The sequence below is a fragment of the Planococcus citri genome, chromosome 5, assembly GCF_950023065.1.
Source record: "Planococcus citri chromosome 5, ihPlaCitr1.1, whole genome shotgun sequence".
Lineage (NCBI taxonomy): Eukaryota > Metazoa > Arthropoda > Insecta > Hemiptera > Pseudococcidae > Planococcus > Planococcus citri.
The window spans coordinates 19767609-19785706 of NC_088681.1; the positions used below are offsets into that span (position 1 = coordinate 19767609).

At 33.5% G+C, this 18098-nt stretch overlaps 4 protein-coding genes across 10 annotated transcripts in view; all 4 read right to left on the minus strand.

The window, feature by feature from the left end:
• Dop1R2 (dopamine receptor 2) overlaps positions 1–10992 on the minus strand; it is a 371432-nt gene extending 360440 nt beyond the window's left edge. Inside the window, exons 1-4 of one of the 6 annotated variants that reach the window (XM_065369942.1) lie at positions 7640–7857; positions 7454–7539; positions 7250–7367; positions 6695–7123 (exon numbers count right to left, since the gene is read on the minus strand). The gene's annotated coding sequence lies outside the window, so the exon portion shown is untranslated. Of the gene's footprint in view, positions 1–5319; positions 5427–6400; positions 6502–6694; positions 7124–7249; positions 7368–7453; positions 7540–7639; positions 7863–10799 lie in introns of those variants that run through there. The other 5 variants (XM_065369937.1, XM_065369941.1, XM_065369938.1 and 2 more) reach the window with 5 other exon arrangements.
• A 138-nt stretch (positions 10993–11130) lies between these two features.
• Positions 11131–12425, minus strand: LOC135849490 (uncharacterized). Its single transcript, XM_065369956.1, has 4 exons — positions 12078–12425; positions 11749–12003; positions 11536–11670; positions 11131–11456 (listed from the first exon to the last, which is right to left on the minus strand). The coding sequence occupies exons 1-4, from the start codon at positions 12130–12132 to the stop codon at positions 11332–11334; spliced, it is 570 nt and encodes a 189-aa protein (XP_065226028.1). The 5' UTR covers positions 12133–12425; the 3' UTR covers positions 11131–11331.
• Positions 12426–12933: 508 nt separating this feature from the next.
• On the minus strand, positions 12934–15500 carry LOC135849301 (serpin B6-like). Of its 2 annotated transcripts, XR_010559517.1 has the most exons (8): positions 15285–15500; positions 15023–15205; positions 14745–14949; positions 14457–14665; positions 14200–14385; positions 13980–14127; positions 13735–13921; positions 13343–13478 (listed from the first exon to the last, which is right to left on the minus strand). XR_010559517.1 is itself a non-coding variant. In XM_065369670.1 (7 exons), exons 1-7 carry the CDS (start codon positions 15366–15368, stop codon positions 13342–13344), a joined length of 1152 nt encoding a protein of 383 aa, XP_065225742.1. In that variant the 5' UTR covers positions 15369–15497; the 3' UTR covers positions 12934–13341. The 2 variants fall into 2 exon arrangements, 1 of the variants encoding a protein (XP_065225742.1); XM_065369670.1 differs by lacking the exon at positions 13735–13921 and having other exon boundaries at positions 12934–13478; positions 15285–15497.
• Positions 15501–15848: 348 nt separating this feature from the next.
• LOC135849302 (serpin B3-like) lies at positions 15849–18060 on the minus strand. Its single transcript, XM_065369671.1, has 7 exons — positions 17859–18060; positions 17595–17774; positions 17310–17514; positions 17019–17227; positions 16757–16942; positions 16522–16666; positions 15849–16457 (listed from the first exon to the last, which is right to left on the minus strand). Exons 1-7 carry the CDS (start codon positions 17940–17942, stop codon positions 16318–16320), a joined length of 1149 nt encoding a protein of 382 aa, XP_065225743.1. The 5' UTR covers positions 17943–18060; the 3' UTR covers positions 15849–16317.
• Positions 18061–18098: the final 38 nt, after the last annotated feature.

Genomic DNA, 18098 nt, shown 5'->3' on the forward strand with positions numbered 1-18098 from the left:
TTATTCTGACCATTTTTATTGATCAAGTACGTACTTTTTAAAAAAGCATAAATCGCCAAAAACAGTCAATTTTGAATTTTCAAAAATTCGCCAAAAACGAAAAATGAACTTGGGCAGCTGAAAATTTGGTTTTGGGGGTTTTAGACTATGCTCCTTCCAAAAATCGCGGTCTCGTTCAAATCGGAGAGTAACACCTCAAGAGGATCCCTTGTAAGCAAATCAGAGTTTTCAAAACAAATTTTTCAAGTCCCCCCCCCCCGAAAAACTATTTTTAAAGGTTTCAATTCCAGCGAAAAATGATTGAATCTGATCAGATCTGATCCAAACATTCCATGGATCTTAGACTTTTGATTAGATTAGATCTGACAGGATCCAATCAAATCATATCTCCCCCCCCCCCCCCCGTGGAATCTGAAAACAACTAGAATATTGCTTATAGTTCCTAACGAAGTTTCGAGCAAATCTGCTTGAGAAGAAATTTGAGTCACCAATATCGTGAGTAGATTCTGAATTAATTTGATTGCTCTCAACGGTTATAAAGGAAGCTCCCGCCCCCCTCCTCCACTAGGCAAAAACCGGAGGGAAATCGCCTGAGTAAAAATTACAATCTCTTCGACGTTTTTGACCCTAAAAACGTTGAAGTCGAAAACATAGAATTATTTTAGGGCTTATTTGAGGAAGAAAATTGGCTGTCTTCTTCAAAATGAGCTTGAAATATTTTCATTGGGGGAGGGGGAGGGGAGATTAATTTTTTAATCAAGAAAATTGAAATACCCAAGTACCTACATACATGTTTCGATCGCATTCGAGGTATGTGGGTTTTTGTACAGGTGTAGGAAGGGAGGGGGAAGGGGAGTCTGAACGCCACAAAGTTTTGAAAATCATTAATCAGGGAACTCGCATATAAGGATCTATTGCACCCCCTCCCCCCGTCGATTCTCCGGAACAACTTTTTTCTTAAAGGAGGAGTCCTAACGAACAGTTCTAGCCCTTGTCCTCAAAAAAAGTGGCCTTACTTACAAAATGGCGGCCATTTTGATTGACAGGTCAGCCGAAATCGCAGATTTACCTTCCAACATCGGACTTGCACTTAAACCGTACGAAGGTAAATCGAAAGATCAGGCAAAAATTTATCATCTGTCAAAATTTCAAGTGCTAAAGTGCCTTTTTCGATTTTTGGTGAATTTTTGAAAATCAAATTTTAGACCAAAAATGAGGGGAAAAATCAAAATTTTACCAAATTGACCGAGAAAGCTGAAATTTGGGATATACCCTATTATCGACATGCCAAATCAATTGGAAACTGTTTCAAACCGTTTTGAGCAGTTCTGAAGCCTCTAGAAGATTTTTGAAACTCGAAATTCCCACAAAATTTCATCAAATGGAGTTGGAAAGCCGAAATCTATTCTGCAAACTAATTTCAATACGCTACGAAGTCGACTGCAGGTGGATTTCAAGTCGTTTTGGAGCCTCCAGCAATTTTTTGAAAATTACTGGAGCCTCCAGTAGATTTTTGAAATTTGAAATTTCCCCAAAATTTCATCACATGGAGATGCAAAGCACAAATTCATTCTGCAAACTAATGTCGTAATGTCAATACGCTACGAAGTCGACTGCTGGTGGATTTCGATTTGTTTTGGAACCACTAGCGACTTTTTGAAAGGTTGTATGACGTTTTATAGAAAATTGAAAGTTCCAAAAAATAGCTGGAAACTTTGAAACCACCATGCAGTCGACTTCATATCGTATTGAAATTAGTTAACGAAGTAAATTTCAGCTTGCTAACTCCATTTGCTGAAATGTTGTGGGAATTTCAAGTTTCAAAAATCTGATGGAGACTCCAGTATAATTTTCAAAAAGTCGCTGGAGGCTCCAAAATGACTTGAACTCACCTGAAGTCGTCTTCAGAGGGTGTTAAAATTGGAGAGCAGAGTAAATTTCGGCTTTTCATCTCTATTTGATGAAATTTTGGGGAAATTTCAAGTTTCAAAAATCTACTGGAAATGAATTTCAAAAAAAAAATCCATTAAATTGAATGCAAAAAAAAAATACAAAACAAAACACTCCAATTAAAATCTAATACATACAATAAATTTTGCAAAAAGCTGTGTACTTTTTGGCACTCATTGGCACAATTTTTTGCAATCATTGCGGGAAAAAAATTGAAATTAACTTTTTGGTAAAAAATACAATTTCAGCAAAAAAAGTTGGAATTTTTTGCTGCAATTTCTGACAAAAAGCAAGATGTTTTGAGATTTTTGGTGAAAATCGATAACAAGACAATTTTGGCAGAAAGGTACATAGAGCTTTTTGACATTATCTGGCAAAAAAAAATGGGACTTCTAAGATTTTTTTTTGGTTGTAAAAAAGCAGAAATTTTTAGAATTTTGGTGGGAAAAATGTGGAAATTTTAATCAAAGACGAGATTTTTTGTGATTTTTAGCAGAAATCGAGATTTGACAATTTTTGAATTTAGAACGTCTATTTCCTCCACGATGGATAATTCATTATCATTAGGTAGGTAGTAGGTACATTCGTGTCAGGTTTTTCAGTTAATCAGAGCCCGGAATAAGTTGCCCTTGAATAAAAATAGGTGTCATATCATTTTATAAATCAAATCTTCTCTTTCAAAGTATAAATTTAAAAAAAAAAGTTTGATATCATAAATTACTTGTTAATTAATGTTATTTATTCTTTTTTTTTTTTTTTTTTGGCTTACGTCAAAATTCTCTTTACATTTGTATCATATCGTAGTTTCCTGCGAAAGAAGTGAGAATGGAACGTTTACGAGAAACGAATTTTAACTCTACCCACTCAAAAATGTACAATTGATATATTACAAGCTATTTTCATACTTTTTTTTAAATTTAGAAATGAAGGCGGTCAGATTTGAAAAATTCCCAATTCGAACTTGAAATCTCTGAAGGTATGAAAAACGATAAGTACTCATGTTATTCAACATTTTGGACCAAACCAAAACGTCTGTGGAAGACACTGGAAGGGTTCGGTAAAAAATTGCTATTGTATTGAACGTCAAAACTCCAAAAGTCCTATAATTTTAGTTCAATTGATACGCTACGTGGGATTTTTCTGTTATTTCCTGACGTTCATTTCAAATTCTAGGCTACTACAACCGCTTCTATACTAGATTTTCGAAGATCTCAGAATGAAAGTTGAACAAGAGTAGGTAACATTTTTTACAAATGTCCAAAAAATTAAAAAAAAATTGACATTAGAACTTCTGAAAAAATGCACTTTCTCCAGAATATCATTTCACTTGGGGAATGGAATCCTTTTCCACGCACAGGCGAACGAAAATCAAGAGGAAAGGTTCACAATCAGTTAAAAGACATCCAAATCACCAATACTTAATCTCAAACATTGAAAAAAAAACTACACCTTTTTAGACAACACTTTTTACGTATGTACGTACATCTTTATTACACCGCAATGTGTACTCACGCGTGTACATATTTGTACACTAAAGTGAGCAGGATCTCTCTATCTCTGTGCAGCTTTTTCTTTCCTTCACATTCTCATACGTGTACTCATAAAGATACTCTTACGTATACCAACCGATACACGTGCCCTACCGCTATCTTTTCACAGTATGTACCTACATAAACGATGCTCGACGACAGACGTACATAGGGATAAAGCCTCAGGAAAAAGGTGTCCTTGCAAGTGGTTTCGGTCTTCCTTTGAAACGCTAATTAGACTGAAGAGTTACGGCGAGAACTGAAATAGGTACACGATATTTCAGTACGTATATAGGTGGAGGTAGCACATATACCATGGCATGGCATGGCACACAGTATGGAAATACAGTTGCAGATTGTTATCATCGCAGGGGCTAGTCTGGCATTAATGAATGCGGGTACACGGGTAGTAGTGAGAGATACACCTACATTTATACGAACAACAAACAATGAAACATAAACAGAGACAGCAAAACGACAAATAAATTCAAAAACCACTCGAAATCACCATACCGCGCCTCGCCAAGTCGATAAATTCGTCAGAAAACTCGATTCGAGAAACGTGATACAAAACGTATTGGACCTATATGGGATCAAATAATAAAAACAGATTTAGAAAATTGATAAAAATCTGAACTAAGTATTCGATCTAAAATACGAGAAAATAGTCTTCAAAGAGAAAAAAAGCTGGTAAAAGAAGTCTTAAAAATTCTCGAATTTACATCTTTCATTCAATCATCTACGTATGAGTTGAATTTTGGTGAGAAAAAATACTTCGATAATGTCAACACTGGACAAAAAAATTTTGAATTTGGCACCTTCAACATTTCTATGGTTTCTTCCAAATTTCGAAGCTCTCTGTACTTCCTTTTTATTTTACTATATTTGACACTAAAAGTTGTAAGATTAAAAATTATTTTCCAACCAAAAAAAATATTCACGTTTCAAATTGGTACATTTCAGGGAAAAAGTGAGCAGGTAGGAAAACATGATTGGTCATCGACTGGATACTTTTAAGGATTTGGTCTCACCAGAATAAGACGAACACTTGAAACAAAAGAAAAATAAATGATAAATTACACTGTGAAGTCCCTTATTAAAAAACAAAAAAAAAACAACTAAGCACCTGAGTAATTAAATATTTTACATTTAATTGGTAATAGGAACAAATAAATTAAATTAAATCAAGAAGGGACAAAGAATTATGTTCGGAAACTTTTTAATTTTTTTTTTCAATTTCAAATGTTCTGGAAATAACATCCCAGTTATCAATTTAGTGAGTAGGTAGGTAAGGTACGTATTCATTTTTATTTTTGTTTATTTATTTTGAAATGAAAATTTTAAACACTTATAAAGAAGATAAAATGATGGGGAAAAAACTATAATTGAACCATCAAAATATTTAATTAATTTTTTGCATTTTACTTCATTTCAATCATCTCCAGTCAACTCAATAAATTTCTGGAAAAAATAAAATTGCTCTTCTTCTTTTACCTCATATACTCGACAAAATAAATAGGTAGGTAAATTAAAAGGACTGGAAATGGATTTCGATCCCCCTACAGTAAAATACTTAGGCAAACTAACATCCACATTGCATAATTTGTTCACAAAAAAAATATCAAAACCATCAAAACTGAACCACTTTATCTACTCGACGAAGAAAATTGGAAGAAATTGCAGCCTTTTTCACTGAAATAACCAAACAAAACTTCAATAACACGATAATCGCAAACGAAAAACGAGTTGTTGAAATGTTGAGTCGAAGTTAGGTACACAATACAACAAGCTACCTATTCACGATACTTAAAAAAAGGAACCCATAATAAATTATCGTTACCCAATGTACTCGTTAGATCTGTTTTTGAGCACCTTTTTTAACAAATTAACTTTCGAGGTCATCGATGACCTGATAATCGAAAAATAAAAATTAAAAACAGAAAAATAAAAATAAAATTCGTGTAAATTTATAAATACACCAATGGTAGGTATTAGTTTCACTACACCGAACACCGTGAAATTCTCAAACATTGAAAACATCACAAATTCACGATCAGCAATTCAGCATTTTCACTAAAAATTGCAAGATTAGAAAATATCATTTTACGTGACGTTTAACACTTGAAATAAATAAATTCGTTGGAACAATAAGTCGAATATAGAATACCTACCTTATGCATGGGTAATTTGATACATTACTTTCGCAATTTATTTTCCCGTTCAGAAAATTAAAATTTTTATTTCGATTGTTTAATTTGTTGTCTATATTTATTTATATCTCGAAGTAGAAATTTGTAGGCTACCATTTTTCACATAAATCAAAACGTTCGAGAATCTAATCATCTGAAATATTGCAATGAGTACTTTTTTCTTTAATCGTAAAACTAGTCGTACTTCCTTCGACATAAAATATGCAATAAATTTGTTCAAAGTGAAGTTTTTTATGTTCAAAGTGCAATTAAGAAGCCTAAAGTCCATTTCGATAAGTTCTATTTGAATTGCCAAAAGTACTAAATATTTTTTTTCACAAGTGTAACTTTGAATAAAAATATAAAAACATCAAAATTCACGGTCGCCTTTTTTCGAAAAAAAAACTTCAAATCGAACGATGCCTTTACACACCTTATTACGGTTCAGTTAACGATTGAAACCTCCATTCGAACATTTAATACAATTTTATGATCTCGTAATTCCAAAATTGTCGAACGTTAACGATCAATTTATCTGATAAGAAGATCATTAAGCAAAAACTCGAGCCAAAAATATCTCATCCTATTCCTATCTTCTGTGACTGACGATCTATTCTTATTTATTTACGATAGAGAAATTAATGTGTAAGTTTAGCAACCACTTCGTAAAGATGAAGTAGGTACCGATTCAAAATGATCTTGGGATTAATCAAAAAAACTTCATCAACGTACGATATTTGAATATTTTGACGATTCCTTCGCGTAATACCGTTCGATTACAACTAAATTCACAAAACCCTTTCAAAAAACACAATCAACCCTTTCGGCAGAGAAATCACAAACTAATTAATCATTGCTAATCTTCATTTACTTATATAAAAATCACGTCGACGATCGAGCCGGAATAACGAACGTTACGTGAAAACAAATCGTATAGTATTCTTCGAACAATTCATCGAACGTGATAAAATCTTTCAAAATAATACTACATTTCGAAGATTTCACTATACAATTACGCATAATTACCTACTCAAAATCCGCTATAATAAAACTCGCTAAATGCACATCGTATTACACGTTATTTGATCCAAAATCGTAAATATCTTTCGTATTATCACCAAAAACTGATCGAATACGTTTGATCTATACGTAAAAAAAAATAAATTATCAATGAATTCGGCTAAAACGCTGATCTTGGTCGAGAAACACTCTCGAGTAATATTTTTCGATCAAAATTACGTATTTTTTAGCCAACTTATGGCGCACGTTAAAAGGGTACCGCGAATCGGTAACAGTATTTCACCACTGATAAGACCAACGTAACGTAAGAATAACAGCTATGTGAATTTACTCGGTTAGGTGGACGCAAGCGCTTCGCGTGCTCGTAAAAATGACATAAATCATGTTCATACATTGTCCTGCTGCCATATGATCTTAACACTCTCGACATGACACCTATGGTATACAAAAAACGATACATTTTTAAGCCATTTCAACGCTTGATGGCGAATTAAGTAAGATTAAAAAACACACGCGATATAATTACTGTGTACAGCTTTAGAAATTACAAGGAATGGGTACCGTTTTGATTGTAGGAGCGTAGAATTCTCGGCTTCGGCGATCTGGAGCTTGGTTTAGTCGACGAATTCACGTTTCTTGATCGTGATCGATTAGTTCGCTGTCGTAATAGCAATATTATCTACGTTGAGATCGAATGAACAATGATTACAGTAGTGAAACATTGAAACAGAATAATGAAAAGTCAAGTACCTGCCTAGTGCCTACCTGTCATAGTGATTGTCATTCCAGAATCAAAAACTATAGCTTCCAAAACACTTCGACCATACGATTTGCATCCAGGAAAACCGAACCTAGACATGTAAATGAACGAGGTGGTTTTAAAGTCTTGTTTCAAATTTTTACAACATAAACTATCAAGTTAATTATTCAAAATTTAAAATACAACTATACCCAATCGCCAATCCATTTGAGTCGCCGGTACGGATTTCCACCAAGCAAACGTTTTAGTTCAGTTCAAATCGAGACATTTTTTCGATTAGAGCATCACTTTATCCAAACACTTAAGAAGGAAATTTACATAATTACGTAAAGTAGGTTCATCCGGATTATTTAAATAGTAAAATATTACATCACGAATTCCAGTACGTTTTTTTAAATCGCGGAACATCCATTTTTGTTTGGGATTGAACGCGCATGCGCACACGCGTTGGAATTCACAACCCTTCTGTAAACTCATCTGAACTAGTTTTCCTCCAGTTCTTTTTTATAATTTTTAAATGGAATCAGTTCAATGAGTCATGTTATTAGTCAATGAATATTGAATATAATTCAGTTATGAATTTTATCAAAGATTGAGGTGATTACTCATTGTTATTTTAGGCACAAAACGAGGCGAGACGAACAATTAAAAAATACTATATTTCATGAATAAGTTACATGAATAACTAATTGGATTAAAAACCCATACGAATACCTACCTATAAAAAGGGCGGTACATGCTAAAACTATGAAATTCGTGATCAGTGTTGCCACTTTCACAACACCCTCCTTCAACAGTATCACGAATTTCTGAAATTCTAAAAATCTTAAAAAATAATTCTAAACAGCTTAAGCCTTAAACTAAGCCAAGATTTCTAAAAATTAATTCCCAAAAAATCCAATAAGAATAAGAATAAAAACGGATAAGAAATAAATCCCAATAAAATATTGATTAACAAAATATGTCACTTTCAAAAACGACTTTATAAAACTAAATTCCCATAAGAATAATCTGAATAATTCAATATCATAAAATAAAATATCAATAAAAAACGAGTTTAAACGAATGACAATGCTTTTAGTGATTTATCGATAACACCTTTATCACTAATTTTTGTCAAAAAATCAGCCAGATTTTTTGATGATTCTACATATTCTAACCTAATCAGCTGTTTCACTTTTACTTTTCAGAAAATACACCGTACGATAATTACTATAATCATCTTTCAAACATAATGCATATTTAGAGCCACCTAAAGACAAAGTAGGAGAACTCATCAAATCTGAATGCGTCATCTGACCAACTTCCGTTGCAGCAAAATCACTGTTATCAAACGGCAAAACATAATTTTTCCCTTTCAAACAATCAACACACTTGTAATCTTTTGGCAATTTCTCATATTTCACCTCTAATCTGTTCAAAAGTTCTTTAGTGTATTCAAAATTCTGATGTGCAAATCTCTCATGCCATTTTACCAAAGACAACAATTCAAATCTAGATGAACCAGATGAACTCGAATCAGTGTTGACTGAATTAAAATCAACAATCCACAAATTATTCTGATCTAACTTAGCAGTGATAGTATACGATTCCTTTTCTAAAATAAAATTCTTCAAAGTCAATTCCTTCACAACCCAACCTGAATCTAACAGCTTATACACAGAGATCAGATTTACAGGAGAGCTTTCATTTAACAAGACATTTTTAAAATACAAATTACAGGTAACATTATCACAAATTACAGTACCTTGAAATTTAACCTTGAGTGAACAATTATTACCAACGAGAATCTCAGCTTTGACAGGTTCTAAATTCTGGAATTTTGATTTATCATTACAAACATGATCGGTGCAGCCACAATCCAAAATCCAAGTATTTGGGTCAATTTCTTTATTTACAGTTGAACCAACCAACGAAGTCAAACCAACACAGGCGATACTTTTTTTCTTCTCAGGGTCAGGTTTTTGTTCTCCAGAACAATTTTTGGCAAAGTGACCTTTCCCCTTGCATTTGAAACAGACGGCACTTGCTCTTTTTTCCAAGATTGGACAGCTTTTCACTTCGTGACCAGCAACTTTACAGTATTTACAGGTATTATTACCAACTTCCGCATTCTGGACAGGATTCTGAATATTCTTTTCACCATGGTTGCTGCTGCTAGGAGTGGATCTGGAATTCGGATTCGGAGTCCTTGAAGTACATTCACTAGCCTTGTGACCGGTAACACTGCATTTGTAACAGGTAATTGCAGCCAATGCAATTGACGACGAATTTCTGGAGTTCAATTTCTTCTTTTCATCAAATTCTTTTTTCAAACGAATATCTTCGGAATCAAGTGCATCCACCAAATCGTCTAATGTAATATCTTTCACTAATTTTGAACAAGATTTAAAATTGTTGAATCGTTTTGGGAGACTTCTCATAATTCTAGTTCTAAAGGTGGACTCAGTAATTGGATTTTCATCCAACTCATCAATTTTTTCCTTCAATACTTCTAATCTGCTATAATTTTCGAGAAACGATAACGAATTGTCATACTTGTATTCTTGAAATTCTGATTGAAATTTATCAAGATCTTCTTCTTTATACCCATAAAGGGAGTCCAATTTTTCTAGAATTGCTTCAGCAGTTTTACATTTCATGATGCACGGAGTTACTAGATCGGATAGCGAAGTTACAATTAATACCTTTGTTTTCACTTCTAGGTCTTCTGCTGACTGCTTCTTTCCAAGTTTTAATGACTGTATTGCAAGGTCTGCACGAAATCTCCATTCTCTGTAGTTTGATTTACCCACTAATTTGGGTAGGCTCGAATTCTGGTGTTCCATAGTTCTGGTTCAAGTTCTGGTTCAAAAAATTCACGAGTTCAATTCTTTCGAAAACGAAAACGAAAAACAAGTTCAAAAAATTCGAAATTACTTTCAAAATTCATTGCCCGAAAAACGACATAAAAATTCATTTAAAAAATTCATAAGTTAACACAAAACGCAGTTCGAAAGGGGCCTGGGCCCATAACCTGTTATTTTAGGCACAAAACGAGGCGAGACGAACAATTAAAAAATACTATATTTCATGAATAAGTTACATGAATAACTAATTGGATTAAAAACCCATACGAATACCTACCTATAAAAAGGGCGGTACATGCTAAAACTATGAAATTCGTGATCAGTGTTGCCACTTTCACAACACTCATCGATTATAAATAGATATAGAATAATAAATTGATGAAAGGTATGATGACAACGATACGTTGAGGTTTCAAAAATGCTTGATGTGAAATAACTCTGTTAGTAAAATTGGACTCTTCGTATCGATTTCACTACTTACTTCATGAAAATACCTACTTACTCGTTGCATTTACATAGCAAACCATGACCAGCTACAGCAGGAAAAATTACTTTTTGATTCGAGATCAGGTGTGATGAAACAAAACTTAATAATTCGTACAAACCGAACACTGTTTCACCGAAAAAGGCCAATTACCTTGAAATGTGGGAAAATTCATCACTCGTGAAATCAGTATCGAGATCAACTAACGAAAAATCTGCATTCTCTCATTCGAGATCAACTCAATACCTAGTCAGAGTAAGAAACCAACGATAGTCAGTAAGATTACTGAAACACTTCGCAGAAAACATCATATAGAATTACACGTAAACAAAATTATTCCACACAAGAAGAAAATCACGATACGAAATTTATTACAGAAACACGAGACACGAACTCACGTATCAATTTCACTCATTAGGAAAAAAAAAATTACGAATACGCTTAGCTTATACAAAGATTATCAAAAGTAAACACAATCGGATACGATTTTCGAAACACACGATGAAAAGCTTATAGCATTACACCGGAATCGTTATTTGTACAAAAACATTTAATCAAATTCCCATCCAGCGGTGGTTATTTCAGGAAGTTGAGAAACAGAATATAGGCTTTCATTCAACACGTCCATGAACGACGAATCATCCGAGTCATCATCATATAAAGGAACATTCGAAACTAGAATATAAAAAATACGAATAATTCGCAGCTCGATAATCAACGGTGCTTTATTTGGGTGAAAAAATCAAAACCATACCCGGTGTGAGCTCCAACGAGACATCCAGATCATTGTCAATTTCTAGCGGTGCCAGATTACTCCATTCGGTAGCGAAACATTCGATCTCTTTCTTGGATAATTTCAAGCAGTCGGGTAACTCGTAGGAAAAATCATCTGATTAGGAAAAAAACACGAGATGAAATTCAACACGTAAGGGTTTCTAGAGTACACAGATGATTATTTTACACTTACCGGAATCGTGGGATGAGCAAGAACATTTGAAAAATTCGTCGTCCATTTTTTCTAGCAGAGTAGATTTCTTCGATTTTTGAGCAACTTTATTCTGCTGTTTGGGCGATTTAGGACTTCTGATTCTTTGATCGATAAACGAGCCGACTTTTAGATGAGTTGATTTCAGATTAGATTGAGTGGCTTTGGAATGGATCAAATTGCCAACATCACCTAACGCTTTCTTATTGGATTTTGCGATTTCGAACGGCGATTTATCTGAAAATAACGAGTTGAATCAGAGATCTATATTACTTACGATGTGGATAAATAGATGATGTTGAAAAGCTTACTTTTTAAATTAATTCTATCTTGCGAATAATGCGCATTTTCATTAACAAACTCCATTTTTCATTTTCTCAAACGTATTTTAGAGAAATTGCAAGCAATAACGACGATATGAACAAAAAAGCACGAACTTACTGGAACAGTACAGAGGATGTGTGATGTGTGTGGTGTTGATGAAATAGTTGAATTGTTTCTTGAAGAACACTAGCACAGAATTACTTGAAATAATTTGTTCGCTACTACGCAGCTCACAGTTGAATCAGAACTTGAAAAAACCGGAATCAAATGAAATTATCGGCGAAAGTTCAAGATCAAGACCAAGTTCAATCGAAGGCAAAACTTTTGAAAAATTGAAAAAAACCGGTATTTTTATCAAAGTTTATTGGCTTTCGAGTTGATGATGACCTCATAAAATTCTTTTTAGAAAGGCGTTTTCAACTCTTTTTAAATGAAGTGAATCACTGAATCAGAATCGAAAAACGAAAAATAAAAATTTGCAGGTTCAAAACATGTTTCAAATTCAACTTTCATTCTTGTTCTTGAACTTGTTTGTAGCTTTCTTCGAAGCTTTCATCTCGAGATCTTTTCAATTTTCATAATAGTCCAGTCGATTTTTGATTTTTCGAATTCTGTCAAGTCAAAATGTCAACAATATCAAGAACAAGATCAACCAACGAGTAACGTAACGACCAACGCCGACATTGTCGACCATTCGAACTCAACCCACACACAAGGCACGACCATAAAAAATAAAATAATACCCAAATTAAGCTCTCCATCTTACTCGTCGCTTCTAACACAAATCTTACACCTACAGACCATGTTTCACGAGCTACATATAACGAAATAAAACACGACACGAATGCGCTTATTTTATATTCATTTGCAAACGTAAACCAACAAAATAAATTAGCATAACAGTAGGTAATAAAATATAACAAAATAATTAGGATAACAACTATCGTTAAAAACTGAAAGCAATGCAGGTAAAAAGTTAAAAAAGCTTATAGCTATCAATTGCAATGAAGTATACAAAAATACAATATATCTATGGTAATTCGAGTCAAAAATACAATAATTTCATGCCACAAGTTGAGTGTTAGGAAAGGAAGTATACAAAAACACAGCCCAGAATTTAATTTGGTAATGAAAATTGCACGAATATAAATGTTCATAGATTTGTACGGTAATACTAATTATGTCTTAGTAAGTAAATGCAAATATATCGAAGCTCGTGGGGACGGTTTTTAAAAAGGTAATCTTGAACGATTACACGCCAGTGGTTTTTCTACCAATAAACAGAATAACATCTTGATGAGTAATCAGGAAAATAAATGGGTGGTCAGCTTTGAACTCGACTGGCTCTCTCTCGATAACGAGACTTCTCTTCATCAACACCTTCACAGCTGCAACAGTGTAATCAAACATTTTTCATGCTATAATTTTATCAATACTTCTTGGAAGTTGACACATACATTTTTTTCATGGAAATATACGTAGATAAGAAGCTATAAGTAAGTACGGTAACAATTAACATGAAACGAATGATACAACACTCAGCTCACATTGACTTATACGTTAAAACTACATTAATAATTGCACTGCAAATAAAAAGTAAAAAGTAATTCGTACATAACATAGAAAATTATAACAATGCAATACTTTATAAATGCAAAAAATCAGAAGCTCGAGAGGAAATAACTCGACAACAGTTACTCAAAACTTTTTCTACCCATGAATAATATAACGTCTTGATGAAGAATAATAAAAATGAACGGATGATCAACTTTGAATTCAATTGGTCTTTCAGTACTAAACGTTGCACAACACGCCATCATGGTCACTACCGCTGTAAAATGGTTTCATTTTTAAGGATTTGAAAACAATATAAACTCAGGTCAACTCACCAGTAGCGGCAGCAGCTTCACTTCCTTCTTCATTAACTTCAAGGACCGCTTTATGCAAAACATCGCTGACGTAGAGAGGAGCTTCTCCTTTGGCATACATTTCGGAAAAATCAGCAGTTCTCTCATCGAACATGGTTTCCATACCAAGCTGTATCAAATCAGATTTTATTATTAGAGACCTGCATTTCGGTTGAAAAGTATCTAAGTTGTAAGAACTAACCTTCATCAACACAGATTTCATATCGGTGAACTTTTCCAGCTTCATTTTGGGTAATGTTAGATTCACTGTACGAGTTTCTAAATTATGGAATATTTTGCAAAATTCAATTTCCAGTAATTTTTCCTCTAATTTTCGCAACCCATCGATCTCGTTAGGCAGAAGAATCAATAACCGGAAATCTTGATTCTGAAAAATTGCTTCGTAATATAAATCACAATCCGAGCCAATTCAATTGATGAACAAATCGTTTTCATTACCTTGTACCGAATTTCCACAACTTTGAAAAGCTCATCCTCCAAATACCTGAATTTTTTACTAATGTGCATCATTGGAATATTGACGTGGCTATCTTTGGTCGTGTAAAAAGGCTCTTCAGAGGTGCCATGTTCGGAGAATTTATGAAGCCAATCATCTTTAAAATGCACAGCATTGACTAAAACTAAACGAGTAAACTCGTTCAAAGTACCTATAATGATGAAAAAAAATACACAATTATTTTACAATATCGTCTTGATACGTACACACATTTTATAAACTGCACGTACCAGGCGGAATTATTTCTGAGATTTTCTTCTGGGTTTTCTCAGACACCCAAGAATTGATTGCATTCGTAGCTTTATCTGCTGATTTCTTGAAATCAACAGCTTCAAAAGTCGATTCCAAATACTGTTTCACGAGATCTTCGTAGGTACTCTTGATTTTATACTCTTGCTCGATGAATATTTGCGAAGCTATTTTCAAATTGGGATTCTAAAACATAAGGTAAAAAATGATCAACTTTTCGAACGTACAGGCAATAGAAAAAATTGAACACGAAGCTTACTTTCAGTTGTCCCAGTAAAATTTGAGTTCCTTGTAAAACTTCCTCTTTTTCTTTGCTCAAATTCAAGCTGGTTTTCATTTCTTCGGCGGTTTTCCCATGAGCACCACCGAATGTCATCAACAAAGCTATTTGCAGACTTATGGGCGAAAATATCAAATCATTGTCTTCATCTGCTGTCAAGATCTGAGGACAACATGCAATTTTTGGATGAATATTAAGCAGTAATGTATAAGAAATCGTGAAAAGTGGGCATATAGCTTACCTTGTAGATGCCATTAGTGAATTTATGATTCGACTGTAATACTTCCAGTGTGAGTTGGGCGGATTTTTCATCATCTGAAGCCATTGTTCGAAAATTTTGGAATGAAATTCGAAACTTTTCTCACCACTTACTCACTACTAAAAATAATACTGTAGCGATACTTTAATTAATTCTACGAATAATTCTGGTTCTGTTAAATTAATGATAAGAAGGTGTTTGTGTTAGAGTGGGCGAGAAGGGCGAGGGGTATGGATGAGCTCATTCTGCTCATTTATTTCCTGCACAAAATCATCTGATTCAAAATGAACGAAAGTTCTTCTCTCATGTTTAATTTTGCTTTTAATTAGGTATTTAATATTTTTAAACTACTCATCTTACTCTTAATATGTCATACTTTCCATCAATTCATTTTCTTATTTTTTTCAGTTTTTTGAAAATAAAAATTGCAGATTTATTCGTTGGTTTTGACTAGATTCCCAAACAGAGCGACGAAATAATCCAAGCTAATAATACTAGAAGTAGAGAAAACGAAAAGAAACATACATCTAATAGAAAGAACAACACTAAAAAGATAATAAATATAATTTCCGTAACACTCGTAACAGATTAATTCAAATAATTACTAAACACGTGAAAATAAGTAAGTATTAAACAACAGTATAATAATAATATGTAAAAGCAACGTACAAAAGAAGTAGGCTTAGAAGCATAGCAAAAATATTATGAAAGTTTACATTAATAAGCCTAAGTAGAATTTAAAATTCATTTTCAAAAAAATAACAACAAGTTTCAAAAAAACAATAAATAAAAAACCTAGGTATGGTACGCAAAGTGAAGGGGAATGGTACGATACACACAGCCCACATCAAATTATCAATGCATAGATAAAAGTATAAAATAAATATTTTAATTTACTCTACAATTAATTACACACGAAAGTAAAGCAATGTAATACTGGTGGTACGGATTATAAATGCAAATAATAAGAAGCTCATCGAAAACGTAGGTAAGACTGAGTAGTGAAAAGTAAAAATCACACGACGCTTTTCTTGCCCATGAACAGAATAGTACTTCGATGAAGAATCAAAAACATGAACGGATGGTCGACTTTGAAATCAACGGGCTCTTCATCTTCGACCATAGGAGCACACATCCGCACCATCATCATCACAGCTGTAACAGAATTACTTTAGTATACGAGATCACCGTAAAAAAATATACATTCAGATGAACTCACCAGTTGCAGCCGCAGCTTCACTCCCTTCCTCGTTAATTTCAAGCACAGCTTTATGCAAAACATCACTAACGCAGAGTGATTCTTCTCCATCAGCGTACATTTCAGAGAAATCAGCACTGTTACCAAACATGGTTTCCATACCAAGCTGATGACAGAAAAATCATACATTGATTGAAAATTAATTTACAAAATGAAAAAAAACAAGCATTTCACGCAGCAGAATAATGAACAAAACCTTTTTCAAAACTGCTTTCATGTCGGTAAATTGTTCCATTTTGAATTTCGGTAACGTTAAATTTACTTTTCGAGTTTCTAAATGGTAGAATATTTGACAAAATTGAATTTCCGATAGTTTTTCTTCTAATTGACGGAGTCCTTCGATTTGTTTAGGCAAAAGAATTAATAAACGGAAGTCTTCATTCTGAAAGTACAGATCACCATAGGCTGTAATATTATATTCGATTCAAGCAAATAGCAATTTTCAAAATATAAAATACCTTATACGGAATCTCAAGAACTTGATACGTGTCTTCTTCCAAATATCTGTATTTTTTATTTACATGCATCATAGGAACAACGACATGGCTATCTTTGGCAGAATAAAACGGTTCATCGTAAGTTTCATTTTCAGAAAATTTAGTACGCCATTCATCCTTGAAATGCACTGCGTTTACCAACACTAAACGAGTAAATTCATCCAGGAGACCTGTAATTTGAAAAAAAAAATGCAACGTGATTTCGAATCTTCACAATATAGTCTAACGATTAAAAAGCACAATAATCATTACCAGCAGGGATCAAATTGGGTATTTTTTTCTCCGTTTTTTCAGATACCCACGAGTTAATAGTTTCGGTAGCTTTGTCCGCAGACTTTTTGAAATCGACAGCTTCGAAAGAGGATTTCAAGTATTTTTTCACCAAGTTTTCGTACGTGTCTTTAATCTTGTACTGTTGTTCGATGAATATTTGAGACGCGATTTTCAAATTCGGATTCTAAAATTTGAATACGTTATGGAATTTTGCATTTTTTACTAATAAATGAAGAATCTGTATTGGAACTTGAAAATTCAAACCTTCAGGTTCTCCAATAACAAATGAGCTCCTTGCAAAATTTCTTCTTTTTCTTTGCTCAAGTTCAGGCTTGCCTTCATTTCTTGGGCGGTGGTCCCATGAGCTCCACTGAGAGTTAGTAACAGAGCTACTTGCAGACTGATGGGAGAAAATATGACGTCCTGGTTATCGTTTGCTAAAATCTAAACGCAAATATTGATTTTTAAAGGCGGCGAAGAACCAATTTCTAAAAATGTATGAGAGAAAAATTGAAATAGAGTACTTACGTTGTAAATATCACGACTGAATCTGTGATTTGATTGCAAGATTTCCTTGAGAAGAAGGGCGTTGTTTTCACCATCGGAAGCCATTTTTCAATTATAATTACTCAGGAATTAGCCGAAATAATACAAAAGTATAAAATCAATGAATAGAAGCCGACATGAAATATTTTGAAAACACCTTAGGCAGTTCTTATCAGTAAGATTTTAAAAAGAGGAAAAATCAACTCGAATATCAAATTCGAA